Source organism: Nuphar pumila, chromosome 6, assembly GCF_984573655.1.
Source record: "Nuphar pumila chromosome 6, dmNupPumi1.hap1.1, whole genome shotgun sequence".
In the NCBI taxonomy this organism is placed as follows: Eukaryota; Viridiplantae; Streptophyta; class Magnoliopsida; order Nymphaeales; family Nymphaeaceae; genus Nuphar; species Nuphar pumila.
The window spans coordinates 96,151,546-96,170,929 of record NC_143254.1 but is presented as its reverse complement, the minus strand read 5'-3'; the positions used below and the strand labels follow the sequence as shown (position 1 = coordinate 96,170,929).

The window sequence follows — 19,384 nt, the reverse complement described above, 5'->3', positions numbered from 1 at the left end:
TCAGGTGCAACCGTTTTATTTTTTCGGTTTCAGATTATTTGACCGTTTGAAAGGCTTTAAGATGCATGTATATCGGGTTTATGGTGCATTGTGACTGTTGGATGGTTTTGAAGGCTTTTGATTGACAATTAAAGGTGGGTGATCGTTCAGGTACCTTTTCATCCTATGTTCAAACCGTCAGGTTTATTGCCATTAATCTCATTTATCGCAAAACGTTTTGTCTTTTCTAAAAGTCTATAAATATCTTCTATTTTCGTCTTTTGGAAAGACAAGTATTTTCTGACTCTCCAGTCTTCTTCTTCCTTTCTTCTCGATTTGGCTTGCAGAGATCAAGTGTGGTAGAGATCATCTGTTCTTGCGAAGCAATGACTCTCTTGAGGTTCAAGCCTAGTTGTATCCTGAGAACTCAGTCGCAACAAACTCTTTTTCGCATCTTCGAAATTTTCGGATTGAAGCGATTGAAGTTCTAAAGATAGCGATCTTAAGAATGTGCTTCTAGGCTTGAGATCTCTTTTCTTAAATGATGTTTTGTCACAAGGTTGGAGTAACATAAACTCCTATCTAAGCCACTAGTTGGCAAACCACCACGACCAAGGTCATTTCTTTTTCTAATTTATAACCCAAAAAAACTGCACCAAGCACGAAGACCTAGTTGTGCTGGCTCAGTCTGTCATACCTAAGGTCGTTGTGCTGGCAGAGTAAAACTCTGATGCTAGGACCCTTACCCCAGGGCCTATGCTATGCATTGGCTTGTGCAGAGTGGCGACACTCATGAGAATCAAACCTTGACTGCCTGTCTAACAAACAAGGCCCCACCCCACTACGCCAACCCCCCCTTCGGGCATGGCCAAGGTCTTTTGACCATGCCTTAACTAAACACATAAACTCTCAACTCTCAAGTCTCACCTCAGCTACCAGAGACCAATGGTTGTTTGATATGTTACAGGAAGAAAGGTGAACATTTGAAACAGATGCCCAGAAGATCGCTCCTGAAGCTCACAAACCCAATTAGGAGACTAAAATGTCAAGAAATAACTGAAACTCGTATTATCTAGAAAGTTGAGAAGTAACAAGAAATAGCAAAAATCAGAAATCATTCCATGACGTCTTATAAAAAACAAAATCTCTAGTTTCCTCATCTCATCTATTTGAGGGCTCCTAATTCCGATAGGTTTAAGCTTAATTCTAGTAAGGTTCCTAATTATGATAAATTTTTTAATTGTGATAAGTTTCCTGGTGCTGAACATGGATCAAATATATATGGATCCAATATAAATATCCAATTAAAAAATACAAATACCAACTCTCAATCTACATCACTATTTCAAAGAAAGGAGCCAGATGGGTCCATCACATTTGGAGGTTAGCCTCAGAACTAAGACCTTTCAGCCAAGACAGTGCAACTCCAAGATCCGGTTATCAGATTTAGCCTAGATCCAACTACTTTTCACTATGATTGCTGGAGCTTCTTAATGATGGTTTCTAATGAAAAGTAGATCTTGAGTGGAATTAGGGTTTCACAAATTTTGGCTGTTCTGGATCCTATTCAATCAGACTCTATATATTTTGTTATGAGAAATCCAAACCGTTTGCACCCCTAATCGTTGTGTTTTAAAATGAATAATGCTTGTGCACTTTGAGATTCTCAATAAAAACCAGTCTAATCAATGCCTTTAACAGGCTGGGGTTCAGTGTTCTAAAAACAGGCTTGTAGAATGAGCAAGAGGTTGCAAGTTAGCTTTTAAATGATTCCGGTCAATTCGGTTTAACCTCACTTAAATTTCATATTCACAAATATTCTTTTTGTAGTCCTCAAGATAGGCACAACAAATTATGTTATTTATACGGTCTTCTCTATTAATTGTAAAATCACAAATACCTTAGTAAAATTATATATTTTACATGAAAGTCATGGAAAACCTATGAACCTCCTTCTCTTTTCTTTAATCGTCACTTAAATGTATGTTCATGCCAATTTTTTAGCAGTCTTCACAAAGTGCCCAAAAATAAGTTTTGTGAATCTCTTTATGATCGTAAATTCGCAAATACCTTAGTAAATCGATGGATACAATGTAAATCGTCTTTCTTGAACTTTTACTTAAATGTATATTCACACCTTGTTTTTTGCATTCCTCACAAAGCAAACAAATATAACTTATGCGAACCTCTTTTAATTGTAATTTTGTAAATAACAAAGTAAAATCACATATTTTATAAGAAGATCACATATATAATTGTTCATGTTTGTGGTTTTTCACGATAAGACTGCATATCTAAATGTGTGATGTTCTTTCATGTTTGTTATTTTTTTACCAAAATAAATGCAAATCTTTTGGTGTATAAAAAGCGATTGTCCGCACCTTATAACTATTTTTTTCATATTCTAGGGTTTCTTTGTGGTGTCAACTTTCTTGATCTTCTACAAAAAGAAGCGACGACTTTTCGATAACTATTTTTGGTGATTGATCATCGTCATTGAGTTTTTCATATTCATCGACAGTGAGTTTTTCGGTAAGCACATTTTTAATGTTGAGTTTTTTTTTAAGCACAGTATTTCTAACGAGTTTTTTTTTTGGTAAGCACATTCTTAATGATGAGTTTTTCTGGTAAGCATAGTATTTTCCATAAGTTTTTTGGTAACTCATTTTCTCAATGTTTTATAAAATAGCGAAAACATTGAACCTACTTATTTCAACATTTTTCTATGTTGTTGCATCTTCTCTCTTATACCTTTCTTTATCCTTTATAAAGAAAATATGCCTACAACCACATCGGTTTATTGAAAAGTAAGTGATGCCCAATTCGCTCGTTACAGTTAATAAAATCTCAAGATAAACTATTGATACGACCAATAGCCATAAAGAGAAAAAGCTAAAACATGGCCCACTTTTGCTTAATGCCTTCACACTTTCAATCTTGGAATCTTCTACACAAGGATAGGCCATCTTGAAAGTCAGATCTCCACCATCTCCACTTGCAGATAGACTAGAGATAATGCTTGATGATCTGTCCTAAGCATGATGAGAAAAAAGGGAGGTGTGTCAGCTGCCAACTTTGGTTGCATATCCAGTGGTGATGTTAACTAGCAACTATAACCAAGACTATAGTGAAAAGCCCACAGATTCTTTTATAGGTATGACAAAATGTTCTGAACAGGCAGATCAATTCTGTTTGATAATGCCCTAACTTGCATAGAATGGAATTCCCACATAGACCCAACTCAGGTGTTTATTTTTTTGCAGTTTATTGATCAGAAAACATGTATTAGATAAGGCATTTTTCATTTTTTTACCTGTTTTTAGATAAAAAAAATTTATCGACTCTTGTTGCGTGAAAACTTGATAAAAAAAAGATTCAAGCTTTATCATTAGATCAATTTAACTTAAAGCATGTTTTTTTTTTTACTAAATGAGTAATGATAAACACATTTACGAGTTCAAAATAAGCAAACATCATATGCAACTATGGTTTTTTTTAATGGACCAAGTCAGTGGTAGGATTGCACTATATACAAGTGGGGTCCACCACCACGTGAACCCCACAATTTTGCCTACATCCTTTCCCTGAACCTGGACCCCAGATGATGATGGGGCCAGTCAGTGAAGGTGTCCCCAACATCACACGTGGGTCTCCATTGGTTGTCTCTTGGTGATGGTCACATTCCAAGCCTACATCTGCTTCATTTAAGAGCATGCTATACCCCATATATAACTTCATCTTTGTGCACGAGGCAAGGGGTTGTGGGTTGTCTTAAAACATTAATCTTGGGAGTCTGTAATGGAGAAGTGCAGATCATTTCCAGAGTACTCTTCTTTCTCAGAAAGCCTTGGGTATGATGAAGACAGATCAAAGGCTTACAGTTTCAATGGGCCCAGCAGCAGGGAGGATCCGGAAATGAAGAGGAAGAAGAGGGTGGCTGCCTACAATATCTTTACCACGGAAGGTAAGATCAAGTCTTCTGTGAAGAGCAGTTTCAGGTGGATCAAGAGCAAGTACACAGAGATCAAATATGGGATTTGAGTGCTCCAAGTCACAGCTGTACCATTAAAGGAAGGGGTCTCCATTTTGTGAACACTTTGTTGGTTTGAAGAGGGCACTGTTACATATAAGTATAGTCATCAAGGTCTTTGTAAATACTCTCTCTCTCTCTCTCTCTCTCTCGTTTGGGACCTTTAAATCCTCTGTACAAGTTGAAGGCCATGTCTGATTTAGATAATAATTAACCTTCATAAAACCAAGCTGCTCTCTCTCTCTCTCTCTCTCTCTAGATCTCTCTGGTTTATGACAAATCATTTTGGTACAAGTTGAAGAGCATGTCTGATTTATATTTGCATTGATAAATTAAAAAATATTAACAAATCAGGAAAAGAATATTCTACTGCAACTTTTTTTTTTGAAAGGCAAGCTGGGGTTAGGCAGACAACTACTACAACAACAGCCGCCCCACGTGGCAGAGGGATTCGATCCTGGGCCTTCAGCTTGACACAGGACCCCGCTTACCACATGGGTACAACCTCAGTGGTTACTGCAACTTATGGTTTGGTTGGCATCATTTAACACAAGGCTAAATTCACAAGCATCCATGTTTTCTACAGCAAGGGCAATATTAGTGATCATGCTAAACATTACCGAGTTCATGAACTCCATTTAAGCAGATACATGCCATACTAAGAGTTTTTTATTAGTTGAGTAGAATCCCCACACCATAAATTCCCATTTCACCAGGAATTGCAGTTCCTACATATTTGTATGGTTGTTTGGAAATGCTAGGATTTATCAGAAATGTGAATGCGACTTGGGAATCCTGTCTCCCAAACACTAGAGTTTGGTGATGTCGATGAGTTGCAAGTTGCAACCTTTATTGCCTTGTTACCTTCACATTTAAAAGCATATCCATCTGCACGATATCACTGAAGGGGCCACTAGAATATGCCAACTGGAAATATGAGAACTAGAATGTGAACCGAGATTTTCATAGTTTTTTTTTTTCTCCGACCATACATATGTGATCTCATCGTGTAGAGTTTTAGCAAATATCAAGCATCTAAAAAGTCATGATTTCTTTTCGAAAAAGCTTGATTCAACAGTCGAGTCCTAGCGAATGACCTATGATGAACACATCTGCACGATCAGATTTGCAAAAAAAAAAAAAAAAATTTTAAAAAAGCCTAATTCATACTCTAGTTTTCATATTTCCACTTCTCATATTCTAGTGACTCATCACTGAAGATTTGCTTGATTGACAGCAGAAGTTGACATACCAACATAAAGGGTGGGTGGCCAGAAAAGGGCCACACAGGCTGGTAAACGAGCCGAACACAGCTTGTTCAGGCTTGGCTCGTCTACCAGTTGACCTAGCTAGGGCTAGGGCTCAGTCTCGGGTCTTGGCTAGCCGAACCCGAGCTCTCTGGGGTTAAAATATTTAATGCATTCAAAAGGATTACCAATGACAAGATTTCGAAGAAGCGACCTCGGTATCACATGCCAAACAACCTAACCACTTACCCAAACACAAATTTTGTTGTCATATTCCCCATGTTCTTACGAGCCCAGATGAGCCGAGCCGAGATGAACACCCATTGTTCATACTTGGCTCACTTACATCATAGGAACTTCTCACAGCTCCTCTCGCCAAGCTCATTTGACGAAAATGAACGAGCGTGGGGCGAGCTGAACCGAGCCGAGCTGCGAGCTGCTGGGTTCATTTCCCAGTCCTAATTATAGGCACTTTTTTTTTTAAATTCAAATATTTGGTTTGACAAAATATGTGGACTGCACACAAGCTTGGGTCTTGGCACTAATATGCTTGACCCGATCTGTCTTGAACGCCAATCCAAAGACAACCTACTAATATATGTTGTCAGTATCGGACCGTGTAAATGCTCAAATGGGTGAGATATATATCCAACATGTTGACAGCATAATTTCGTTCTTGGAAAAACACAAGAAATAAAAAAACTCTTTCAATATTTTAAAGAGCTTAGTTTTTCTCCAGAAAATTGTGAAAAATATTGTACGTATAAAAATATAATGTGTATATAATATAAAAAATGTGAACAAAATTTCTACAAAAAGTAATATTGCGATGAAATATGATATTTTCAAAGTAAGTGATCGTTTGAAAATATTACATTTTTGGTACATTATGGGCTTTTAGAAATATCATGATAAAATCATGATATTTATAAAATATCGGTGTTTATCCCTTTTCCCCATTGGCTTCTGCAAGCGTGTAAATGAAGTCTGAATCCCAATGCTCTAATATCATGTGTACTCGTTAGATGTGTTGCAAATATAAGATCTTGCACTATGCATGAGATTTTGATAATTCTAGATTTTTAAAAGTTTGATGTTGATTTTAAAATCCATCATTTTTTAATATATCGAGATGTGGGGCGGGGTTTGATAATTATAACGTTATATACAAGATGACCGGATAAGTGCTCTCCACTTCTAGTCAGTCTTGCATAAACAAGGATATTCCGTGGCTCGGTCTAGGCTATTTATCTCCAAAAGGAAGAGAGTTTTGCGCCTAGTTCTATACGGGCAACCTGACCCAAACCTATGCCCAATTACACCTGTGGAGTATTAGAGATAGAGTTAAGATCAACAAATTGTAAAACATTTTAAAGAAAATGGCCAACTCAACACCAATCAACCCTAATCTGGATGATGCTACTGGACTCGAGGTGGATCGGGGTTGAGTTGGCTCGATTCGGGTCGATTCAATACCAGTCAGTCATTCTTGAATATGTTTGTGGGAAGTTCCCGATCGGGTGCAATCACATGAAACAAATTTTGTACATTAAGCACCTGATCACCCTCCATCAGGCCTTGGCCCCACAACTGACAGGGGGTGTGCTTAATTCCCAAATGTTTATGCAATCATATTGCACCTGATCTTTTAAGGTTTGTGGGTCATCTCACAGAAACCCTAAAAGGGGCATCCATGGTAAGAGAGAGGGGGGGGGGGGGGGCTTGTTTGGTAGGAGCAGATAGTGCACATCACCTTATGTTGGGACATTGCAAGTTCAAATCCCAATTGTATCATTGTATAACGGGTAGGGGTCTGCCTAATTAACCCCAGCTTGCCTTTCAAAAAAAAAAAAAATTGTCAGAGAGAGAGAGAGAGAGATGGGAGCAGATTCAGGCCCCATTCTCCCTATATTTGGCTGATTGACCGAGCACATGCATAATCGGACCTGAATCAGCCCATTTTCCATCTCCCTGTATTGGGCCGATTCGACCAGATCATGGGCATAATCTGGTTTGAGTCAGTAGATTTCTGCCTCCCTGTAATGGGCTGATTCGACCAGACACAGGCATAATCAGGCCGGAATCAAATCAGATGATCCAGTTTTGAATCAAATCAGATCAAATCGAATGGGCCTTGTCTTTTTAAAATTTGAAAAGAAATCATACAAATCAAAAGAATTAAAGTGCTCCAATGCATCCCGAATCGGATGATTCTATGGTTTCTATATTCCAGATAAATTTAGGTTAAATAAGCTAAAATTTTAAGGGTTTCTTGAATCTATTCGGGCCAATTTGATACTAATCAGCTAACTCGATTAGGGAGTTTTCTGGTAACTGTTTCCATAAATATTAATATAAAAAGAATAACATTGAGTTTATGGTTGCAATTAAAAGCAATCAATATATAGGAATAGGAGTTTGGAGCATAGTTACCAGAAAACAAAATGGATACAAGAAGCGATGCGTGAAGCAAAAGCAGGAAACAAGATACAGTAAGCAATTTTGCCAACACAAAGGAAATGCATAGGAAGCACTATAAAATGTGAGAGAAAGCAAACATGAAACAAGTATAAAATGATACAAGCTTGTAAAAAAGTAATTAGTTTTTTAATATGAGAACTTTAGGAAGTAAGGGGGAGGCCAGTGGGAAGCGAGAAAAAGCGAGAGAAAAACGTTAAGGAAATGAGAGAAAATCGATTTGGAAACGAGGGAGAAACGGGGTTTCCCATATTTCAAAAGTGAGCCCTCCAAAGCTTCTCTTCTTTTCGGGAAAACTAGAAGTATCCCGCTTTCAAAGCCGCTTCCCCAGGTAGTGAGAAGCTTTTGGTAACTATGGTTTAGAGATTGAGAAAAGTAAAATGGCTATTGATACCCTCGAAAAGCATCTTATTTTACTTTTACCAACGGGGGGATCCACTTGTCTGGCAGGAGCAGATAGTGCCTGTCACCTTGTGTTGGGAGGTTGCAAGTTCGAATCTCAATGATATGGTTGTACAACTGGTAGGAGTCTGCCTAACCCCGGTTTTTTCTATCGAAAAAAAAAATCTTATTTATTTTTTTATAAAAATTCTGGTTCAGGTGGCGAGGTTTGGGGGCCATATGTCCCAAACCCAAGTCATTAAAACCCTTGAGCCACCCCCCTTATCCATTAGGGAGCCTACTGCTTCAGCGTTAAGGCAAGGGACATGCACCCAGTGCGCTTGACATCCATGAACTTGAACTCCTTGAGCTGACCCACGTAAGCTAACCCTGTATATTAAGTTTACCTTAATCCTACACATCCACTCACCAACAAAATGAGTGTTTTCTTTCGCTCTAAATTCATGTGCAAGCCGTGGCTGTAAAACTTCTCATCAAATAATTAGGCCTTAATCTTGAACTATTTATTGAATATACTTGATTAGTTAGACTTTATTATCTAATTTGCCTGATATGAACATGAGTCCTTGTCTTGGAGTTTTGCGCTTTTGGGATGATGATCGTAGGCTGAGCCAGCCTGATCAGGTCTTTGATCCCAAACACGGTTTCTTCGGGTAATAAAAAAAACACTGGGAAGGGTTTTTGGTACTTGGCTCCGACATTACCTGGGCCGAGCTAGGCTCGAGCTCAAAAAATAGGAAGTGTCCACCGGGTTTAAATTTCTCTGGGATCATTTGGCACTTGGGGGCCTGACCTGAGTCCTATTCAAACCAATGTCGTGTCCCAGCCCCAGTTTGTACCCACCAAAGTAGGTCCAGTTAGATAATCTTTGATCCTGTAGGGCTTGATTAGTTCAGGTTTGAGATCCAAATCAGAGATGATCAATATCAGATAAAAATAGGAACACATATTTTAAAGAATAAAGGGGCTTTACCCAATTAATTATCCGGACAATATGGCAAAAATGACTTGTTTACTCAAATGCCCTACAATTTTCAAAATCGGCTCGATGTCCAAATTTTACAAAATTTTAACTTTAAAATGACTTTTTTACCCTTTACACAAGCGAATTACCTCTCTATATATGAACTTCATCCTAAATATAAGAATATGCGAATTTTTCTTTAATATGAGAATATGTGAATTTCATTTTAAATATATAATTTTTTTTTATAAATATGTAAATTTTTTCTTAAATATATTTTCTTTCAAATATATAAATGTTATCTTAAACATGTAATATTCATCATAAAAATACAACAAAATAAGACATATAAACACGTACTTATGAATGTCCTCTGCCTATGCGGCTTATGTGATTTTATTAAAATGAAAACTCACACATTTTGGAGACATTTGGAACCATGAGTTGCAAAGGTCCACAAAATATGTGCAACTTTTTAAACTAAATACTCACATTTGTAAATGTCCTAACCTTCACATGCGAATGTCCTTGCACATTTGCGAACATCTTGTTTGTGCCCATTATGCGATTTTAGTAAAAGAAGGTTCACATATTTATGAGACTTTTGCAGCTCATGTTTGCAAATGTTACGAAGCAAAAAGACTTACCATGTATTTGCAAAGTGTTGTTAAAGGTAAAAAATTCTTGATGCTTCAAAAGTGCCTCTAAAGCCTCTAGCACTGCTTCAAAAGCTCTCTCTCTCTCTCTCTCTCTATATATATATATATATATATAGAGAGAGAGAGAGAGAGTAATGGGGCCATGCCAAATAAGTTTTTCAGGTGTTTTTCATTTTATTTTTAAATTTTTACCGTACTGATGTAATCTATATAACTGATTTTATAGGGATCAGCTCTTGAGTGTTCAATTCTGACACATGGGTGGGTTTTTATAAGTGGTCCAAAATCTTTGTAAATTTTTAAGGTACCAAATATTATTTTTTTTCATGGAAAACACATGATCCAAGTGTGGATTCCTCGTAAATCGACCATGCTCAACACATATATGGGGGTAGAAACTGGAAAAACACTGGAAGAGCAGTAAAACCTATTTAACGTGTTTCAGCATAGACTCATTTCCTCTTTGTTTCTCTATATATATATATATCTTGTTGGGAATGCATCCAAAATGCGTGAATCTTTTTTTACTAAATACTCTCACATTTGCGAATGTTATTGCACATGTGCAAACCTCCTTTTTTTTCTAATATTCTCATATTTTAAAGAAAATCTACATATTTAGGAGAAAAAATATATGTTTGAGAGAAAAATCACATATTTTCATATTTGGGAGGAAGTTCACATATCTGAAAAAAAAATTTGCTCATGTGAATGGTAAAAAAGTCCTTTTAAAATCAGAAATTTGTGAATTTGGACATCCGGTACAGCATTTCGGGAAACACCTTGTTTTTGTTGTACACGGTCATTTTCCCATTAATTAACTTTGGACTAGTTTTAACCATTAGGACACAAACCTGGAACTGATCCAGCCTAAGCAAGTTGGGCCTAGACATGATGTTAGCCCTTAGCCCAGCCTGGCCTCTTGATGGGTTACCCATGTGACGAACTCATTTCAGCATACTGAGCAGAACATCAACAATGGGCGTTCGATTCGGTTCAATTCGCATAGGCTTGTTAGAAACTATATGTGTATAAACGATGTTCATGGGTCGGATCTAGAACAACTAAATGCATGGGGAGTCAGATCCAGATCCAAGATGAAACAGGGATCCGACCCATTTGCATCCCTCCAATTTGGCTTTCATGAAAACTTATAGCCAAAAGGTCTTGTGTTCCATTTTCATGACGAACAATGTTTGTCAAAAAATTATCCGTGGAACTTACTGCAATATACGAGCCAGTGTTCAGCTCATCTGGCTTGTTTTCGTGCTCGGCTTGGCTCAGCTTGTCACGTGACCTCGACCCTAAACGAGTTGAGCTCGAGTGGCCAGGCTTGTCATGGGCTCAAGCTGGACTGACCTTAAACAAAGCCGAGCTCGAATGGCTTGAGCTTGCTTGTTTGGCACGTTTAGCAACTTGGCTTGTACAGCCTATTTTATGAGCCGAAACGAGCATTTAGCCCCAGAATCTGATTTTCCTGTGCGGCTCTTACCAATGCGGGTCAAAACAATTTGATTTTTTTTTGCAGTAAATCCAAATCCAAATAGGGTCCTAAATAAGATTCGAAGGTTTGTGGTTCAATCCAGAGCAGAAACATATGGGGTAACATTGGATCTAGTGAAAAAAGACTGAAAATAAGGTTTTCACATGTAAAAGATGCAAAATGATCAAATTAGATTCGAATTTGAACAGAGATCCGATTTAAGCACTTGATCCAAATCCTATATGGACCGAAATAGGTGAATCTGAGCCTAAGATACTTTCAGATTGGAGGTCCTTCCAAAGCTGACCCAGTTGCACCCTTGCATGCTATTTCACAAAGGCAAGTGACTTGATCGGAGTTTGAGAAGTGAGTTCCCAAAATTTTGTTTTAAAAAAAAAAGGGCTTTTTATTATCTGATTGATTAAAACATATTTTGTTAAACTAATACATAAAATACATTTTAAAATGCAAATATACCAATAATTTCTCAAGAAAAACAAATTTATTTAATGTATCACGAGATTTTCCTTTGCTGAGAAAATGCCTGTGACATAACAAACATTGCCTACTTTCTCACAAGAAAAATTTCATGGCAAACCAAAAATCCTCAGTAAATCAATTCGGTCTACAACCACCTTTCCCTCCATTTTTTATTTTCGAGCGTATCTCACATTTTTAATTTCAATTCACATAGATCTTAGTGTATCAAGGTTCGATTCCTATGGGCGTCGATCCTCTATGCAAGCCAAGGGCGTAGCGTAGGTATGGCAGGCTGAGCCAGCGCGACCAGGTCTTTCTGCCAGGTGCCGTTTCTTTGGCTTATAAAAAAAAATCTACAGATATCTTACGATATTTTTTAGATAAATACTGCGATATTTTACCGATAATTTCACGATGTTTTCCTTGGCGGCGAAAAGCTCCCCCGCAACGATATCTCGCGGGCACTTTAAAAATCCGCCCGTGGCTGTGGGAGTTTCGAGGACGCGCGTGTCTGGGTGATGGGAAGCAGAAGCAGCTCGAAGAGGCGGAAGAGGAGCCATGGCCGCTCCTCTCGAAGGTCCGACGAATCCGAGTCGGAGTCCGGTTCCGGTACCCAGAAGGAAGACTCCGACGGTTCGTCCCCTCGTGAGGGGAGAAGCAGCAGCCGCCGCCGGAGGCACCGGCGGCGGAGCTCTTCCTCCTCCGGCGGGGAGGATTCCGGCAGAGAGGACGATCGGCAGCGGGGGAAGCGGAAGTCGAGGGCCTTAACGGAGGAGGAGATCACGGAGTACTTGAACAAGAAGGCCCAGAAGAAGGTGTTGTTTGTTGTTTTCTTCTTCGCCCTCTTCTCCCCTTTTCTTCAAAAAATTAGGGTTTTGCTTTGTTCCTTTCTTTTTTATGTGCCGTTTCTATTGGAGTAATCGTGGATTTTTTGGGGTTTTTAGGCGATGAGAGTGGCCAAGAAATTGAAGGCGCAGACCGTCTCTGGTTATTCGAACGATTCGAATCCATTTGGGGATGCAAATTTGAACGAGAAGTGAGTCTTTTGTGTGTTCCTCGTTTGTCGCTTTTGAAAGATTTTGTTTGCAAATTTGTGGTTGAGGACGTTTGGCAAATTATCTTCTTCTTTTATGCGAATCACGGAGAATTGATTATTTAAAGAACCTGAATTTTCATTTTGTTGTCATGGAAAGATTTTTTCTTCTCGATGCTTTAGTCGTTGTTTTTGAAACTTATCTTTTGGAGTTCTTTTTATTTTCTGGTTTTCTACTGTAACTTGACTTTAGGGATGAAACATAGGGTGATGAGGTATCCCCCTACTAAAACAGTGCCGCACAACTTGACTTTAGGTCGACAGAGAGTTTGAATTTTGTTGACTCGATTGTTGTTGGATTGGTTGTTTGGTTGTTACATATTACAAGGTTGGTTTTTATGGAGACTTCAATTGTCATGTTGTTGTTAGGTTTGTGTGGCGGAAGAAGATTGAACGAGACGTTACTCAAGGGATGTCATTGGACATGTTATCTGCCAAAGCTGAGAAAAAGAGACAGAGAGGAAGAATGGTATGGCTTCACAAAACTATCGCTATTATTGCCATTTGTTGATATTATGATCATTATTATTGATCTTTTTCTTACATTGGTAACCTCAAATACAACAACAACAACAACTACGCCTTCATCCCAAAACAATTGGGGTCGGCGATATGAACCAACAAAGAAATTCATTTTGGGTCTTCCACATGAATCCTTTTCCTCCAATCATTTCTATCCAATGACATGTCCTCGGTGAGGTTCAAAGCATTCATATCCTTTCCTATCATCTCCATCCAAGTCTTCCTAGGCCTACCCCGACCTCTTTTAACTAATATATTTTCCCATTTCTCCATCCTTCTGACTGGAGCATCATTAGGCCTTCGCCGAATATGTCCAAACCACCATAAACGATTCTCTCTCATCTTATTTTCAATGGGTGCAATGCCTACCTTCTTACGTATCTCCTCGTTCCGAATTTTATCTTTTATTGTATTTCCACACATCCATCTAAGCATCCGCATCTCAGCTGCACTCATTTTTTGAATATGATGTCTCTTGGCAGCCCAACATTCCGTACCATATAGTAAAGCAGGTCTAATAGTCGTCCTATAAAACTTTCCCTTCAACCGCAATGGCATTCTACGATCGCACAACACTCCAGTTGCACTTTTCCATTTCATCCACCCAACCTTTATCCTATGATTTACATCTCCATCAATATCTCCATACTTTTGAATGATGGATCCCAAATATTTGAAATAATCATTCACCGGTATTTCTTGCTCACCAAGCTTCACTACACTCCCATCATTACTTCGTTGCTTACTAAACCGACATTCCATATATTCAGTCTTACTCTTACTCAACTTAAAATCTCTAGCTTCCAATGTTTATCTCCATAATTCTAACTTAGCATTAACCCCAGCTCTAGACTCATCAATCAAAACAATATCATCAGCAAACAACATACACCACGGTACATTTTCTTGAATTGATCTCGTAAGCTCATCCATCACTATCGCAAATAGGAAAGGGCTTAAAGCAAATCCTTGATGTAACCCAACCGTTATCGGAAAATTGGTTGTCACCCCTCCACAAGTGCGGACATTGGTTACTACTCCTTCATACATATCTTTAATTATACTAACATACTTGAGAGAAACACCTTTCTTCATCATTGTCCACCAGAGAACGTCCCTAGGTACTCTATCGTATGCCTTCTCCAAATCAATAAAAACCATATGCAAATCTTTGTTCCTCTCTCTATATCTTTCAATAAGTTGTCTAAGAAGATGTATAGCTTCCATAGTTGATCTTCCAGGCATAAAACTAAATTGATTCTCTGATATCATGACAACCTTCCTCAACCTAGACTCAATCACCCTCTCCCAAAGTTTCATAGTATGACTCATGAGTTTTATACCACGATAGTTTGTGCAATCTTGTATATCACCTTTATTCTTATATAGAGGCACCAAAGTACTCTTCCTCCACTCATTAGGCATCTTATTTGTCCGCCAAATCTTGTTAAAAAGATTTGTCAACCATTCTAAACCTTTCTCTCCCAAGCATTTCCAAGCCTCGATAGGTATACCATATGGGCCAACTGCCCTTCTTGATTTCATTTTCTTCAAAGCCTCTGCAATTTCTTTCTTTTGAATCTTGCGCATGAAGTCACAATTTATCTCATGAAAAGGAATGGAGAAGTCTCCAAGATCTTGAGCATGACTTTCATTAAATAGCTTATCAAAATAATCTTTCCATCTCTCTTTAATCTCCTCATCTTTGACTAAAACCCTTTGCGTTTCATCTTTGATACATCTAACCATACCCAAATCCCTTGATTTCCTATCTCTCATCTTTGCAAGCCTATAAATATCCTTCTCGCCTTCTTTGGTATCCAACTTGTCATAAACCTCCTTATATACCTTAGCCCTCGCGTTTCGAACTACTTTTTTAGCCTCTTTCTTTGCTATCATATACTTCTCCAAATTTTCATTATCACGACTCTTACTTAGATTTCTATAACACTATCTTTTAACCTTAATAGCTAATTTGACATCCTCGTTCCACCATGATGTATCCTTACCTAGTGGTGCACCGCCTTTAGAATCACCCAATACCTCCTTAGCCACCTTTCTCATGCCACCCGCTATCTTATTCCACATTGATTCTGAATCCTTCTCGAGACACCAATCAGCTTCCTTAACTACCTGCTCTACAAACATTCTTTGTTTAGCTCCTTTCAGTGCCCACCACTTAATTCTAGGATCTATCCTATGTATATCCCTTTTGCGGCATTGTCTAATTCTAAGATCTAAAATTAAGACTCTATGTTGTGTAGCTACACTTTCTCCCGGTATAACCTTACAATCGATGCAATAACCCCTATCTCTCTTTCTAAGTTAGAAAAAATCTATCTGACTCGTATTAACCCCACTTTTAAATGTTACTAGGTGGGACTCCCTCTTCCTAAACCAAGTGTTTGCTAAGATTATATCATAGGACAAACAAAAATCTAAAATCATTTCTCCACTTTTATTTCTCTCTCCTATACCATAGCCTCCATGGATACTCTCAAATCCATCCCTACTAATGCCTACATGTCCATTAAGGTCACCGCCCATGAAAAGCTTTTCTCCATAAGATATCCCTTGTACTACTCCATCTAAATCTTCCCAAAATTGATGCTTAATGGAATCATCTAAACCTACTTGAACCTACTTGAGGTGCATAAACACTAATAATATTAAAAATATCCGTACCTAATACTAATTTAATAAGCAAAATCCTATCACCCTTCCTACGGACCTCAACTACATTATCTATAAACTCACAACTCATAACAATCCTTACTCCATTCCTATTCCTATTTATTCCTATATACCAAATCTTATATCTCCAAGGTTCTATCACTTTTGCTTTCTCACCTACCCATTTGGTCTCTTGTAGACATAAAATATCAATCTTTCTCCTACACATAACATCTACTAACTCTACCAACTTACCAGTTAAAGACCCTATGTTCCAAGTGGCTAACCATAATTTTATGGTCTTGGACTAACTTCTTTACCCCCACCCGTCCAACAAAGTGAGGGAACCCTTGCTTATTTGACACCACACCCGGGCGCCGGTGTGACGCGTCGCTTCTGGGCGACGACCTAGCAAACACTTGGTTGCGCATGTATTGGTAACCTCAAATACAATTCGAAAAAATGATGATATATGTTTTACTTGAACTTGGCTTGTTATCATTTTCAAAACTAAGGAATCTTGCTAATTGATAGTTTAGCACCTGATCTAAATCACATCTCCAGTCCAAAAAGTGTATATTTTGCGTTTTACATAAAAAGGGGTAATTCTGAATTGGCATCTAAAGTTTAGTATTTGAAATGCACAAGCCGAAGTTTTTCCAAAAGTGCACTGAAGATATTCATTGCTTAATAAAAAAATTGCAACCTCTTTTTGCGTCCATGCTATCATTAACTGTACCACTAGAGTATCTGCCACTTCATATCATGGTTCTATTACGTAAATATATTGATTAATTAGATTAGAACTTAAAGCTAAGTTATGTGGTAGACTGCTGCCAATATACCTCTTACAAATATACATATTATGTACATGCCATTCTTATGCATTTGCATGTTAAAAACATATACAAATTACAAGAAGGCTGCTGTGTACTTGTCTGACAAGGTGGAGATAGTCATAACAATGAATTATTGTCTTATAACAGCCCTTTTCCTTTTGTTTTGTTAAAAGTTGCTTCGCCCATTCCTGAACGGTAGGATCTTGCTTATCTCCACACTTTTTTTTTAGCTATGGTAACTAAAACTAAAATGCTCTCTCTCTCTCTCTCTCTTTTGTGACATGGGTATTTCTACCAGCCCTCTGTACTCATGTCGCACTCGACATGGTACTGTTGGAGGGGTGTGCAGCCTGATTTCTACCTTGATATAAATCCCTAATTTCCATGGATCGAGAAATATTTTGGACTGTAGTTTTATAATTTTACCCCAATAGGTTGCCCTAGACTCCTTGTTTTTAAAAACGGCAATCCATTATTTGTAACGGGTGTGGTATCTCAATCTAATAGTAGATCTCAATGTAGCCATGGACGTAGGCAACTCTTGTCAAACCACATAAAATCTTTGTTCCTCATGTGATTGATTTCTTTCTCTTTTTTCTGTTTTTATTTCTTCGATCTATTGATAGTGTGTTGAGTCGTTTCTCCCTAACAACTTGGTTACGAGGGAAGAGTGGGAGCAATGACAACAAAAGAAGGAAAGATGAAGATTGACATGTTTGACAACAAGGACTTCGGTTTCTGGAAGATGCAGATCTAAGATTATCTATAGCAGAAAATGTTGCATCAACCTCTTGCTGGAATGAAGCTAGAAAAGATGAGTAAGGAAGATTGGGACCTGTTAGACAGACATGCGTTGAGAGTTGTTGGATTGACGTTGTTCCAAAACATTGTACTCAACATCAAGAATGAGAAACCATGATTGGTTGTTAAAATAGTATGTATATAATCACTGATATACATATATTTATAAATATACATATATCACTGGTATTATGGTCATTTCATGTATAGTTTTTTAGCACAGTCCATTAGGGTCTAAAATATAATTTTTATTTTCTTTATTTTCTTTTTTCTTTTTGTAATTATGTATAACCATTTGGGGGCTGACTGCCCCCCTTTTGAGCACAAGTGAGGCTTTATAAATAGAGCCTCACTCCCTCTTGTAAAGTAAGCTTTTGAGAAGCTTTTGTATGAATACCAAATTCGTATCTATTGTTTTAGGCCTTGTGCCTCTTGTGCTATTGTGAAAGTGATATTTGCTATCTTTGTTGTTGGTCCATTAGTGACCATTTTGTATTTGTGCACTTGTATAGCCTATTATTGGCTTTGTAATAAGTGCACTATCGTTTCATTACATGGTATCAGAGCAAGGTTCTTGAAAAAGCCTTTTTTTGGGATACTCTTCTATACTTGTGGTGGTACTCTTCACGATCGTGTTCTTGAAAAAAGCTTCCTTGGAATCTTACTTGTGGTGGTGCTCCTCACGCTCATGTTCATCATTTTTACTCTCCTCAAATTTTTTGCAATCATTATGGGAGAAAGATATTCTGCATCTGTCATCACATACAAGCTCAATGAGAACAATTATTTGATGTGGGCGACTACAATGGAGAATCACATCAAAGGAAAAAGTTATGGGGCTTTATTAGTGGCTCCACTAATGAACCCCAACTTAAATTGATTAGAAGAGAAGGAGATCAAGTCAAAGTTTTCTCCGAAGAAGAAAAATAAAAGACTTTACAAGAGTACCAAGACAAATTGGAAGATTGGGGAGTGAGCAACGCTCAAACCATGAAATTTAAAATTGCTACCAACATCATTAAGTTCAAGAAGGCATGCGATGCATGAATCTTCTTAAAAAATACCTTTATTCAAAAAGATATGGCTAGGCTATATTATCTCCGAGACAAGGTACATAATGCAAAACAAGGAGACAAAAGTGTAAGAGATTTGTACGGTGTTTTATCTCCTATTTGGGATGAATTAGTCATGTTAGAACCCAAATGGGAAGGTTCGACTATTGAAATGAGAAAATCTCAAATAGAAAGAGAAAAGGTTTTTTCTTTCCTTTACGGCCTTCAGCCGGAATTTGAGCAAGTTAGGTCCTCTTTACTTCATAGGACCTCAACTTCTTCTATAAGTGATGTTACGCAAATTTGCCAAGAGGAAACAAGACTTGGTATGCACAAGTCTAATGATGAGGTCCTTGCCATGACAAGACCCAAAAACTTTGTAAAAACATATGAACCTCCTCACTTTGAGAGGAAAAATAATGGGGAATGACATAATGGAGGAAGATACAATGGAGGATATAAGGGCAAAATCATGTCATCATTGTAAGGAACCGGGACATATATGACCGAATTATCTCAAATTTAAAAAGGTAGCCACCTTAAGTGAAGAACCTCAAGATATCAAGAAAGGAGACAATTTAAATGATTTGACAATTGCTCAAATAGCGGAGGCCGTCTCACACATTCTTACTCTTATATCTGGCACCACCATCTCCTCCTCTTCTTTTCTGGGTAAGTTTTC

General features: G+C 37.9%; 2 protein-coding genes across 2 annotated transcripts in view; both read left to right on the top strand.

Moving 5' to 3' along the window:
• Positions 1–3,750: 3,750 nt before the first annotated feature.
• LOC149835290 (mediator of RNA polymerase II transcription subunit, putative (DUF3511)) lies at positions 3,751–4,188 on the top strand. Its single transcript, XM_090010490.1, has one exon. It carries the CDS (start codon positions 3,778–3,780, stop codon positions 4,018–4,020), a length of 243 nt encoding a protein of 80 aa, XP_089866616.1. The 5' UTR covers positions 3,751–3,777; the 3' UTR covers positions 4,021–4,188.
• An 8,028-nt stretch (positions 4,189–12,216) lies between these two features.
• The window catches only part of LOC149835289 (cactus-binding carboxy-terminal, cactin), a 32,115-nt gene continuing 24,947 nt past the window's right edge, over positions 12,217–19,384 (top strand). The window contains exons 1-3 of the mRNA XM_090008359.1: positions 12,217–12,537; positions 12,667–12,758; positions 13,185–13,284. Coding sequence (XP_089864485.1) covers positions 12,241–12,537; positions 12,667–12,758; positions 13,185–13,284 — 489 coding nt within the window. The 5' untranslated portion in view covers positions 12,217–12,240. The remainder of the gene's footprint in view (positions 12,538–12,666; positions 12,759–13,184; positions 13,285–19,384) is intronic.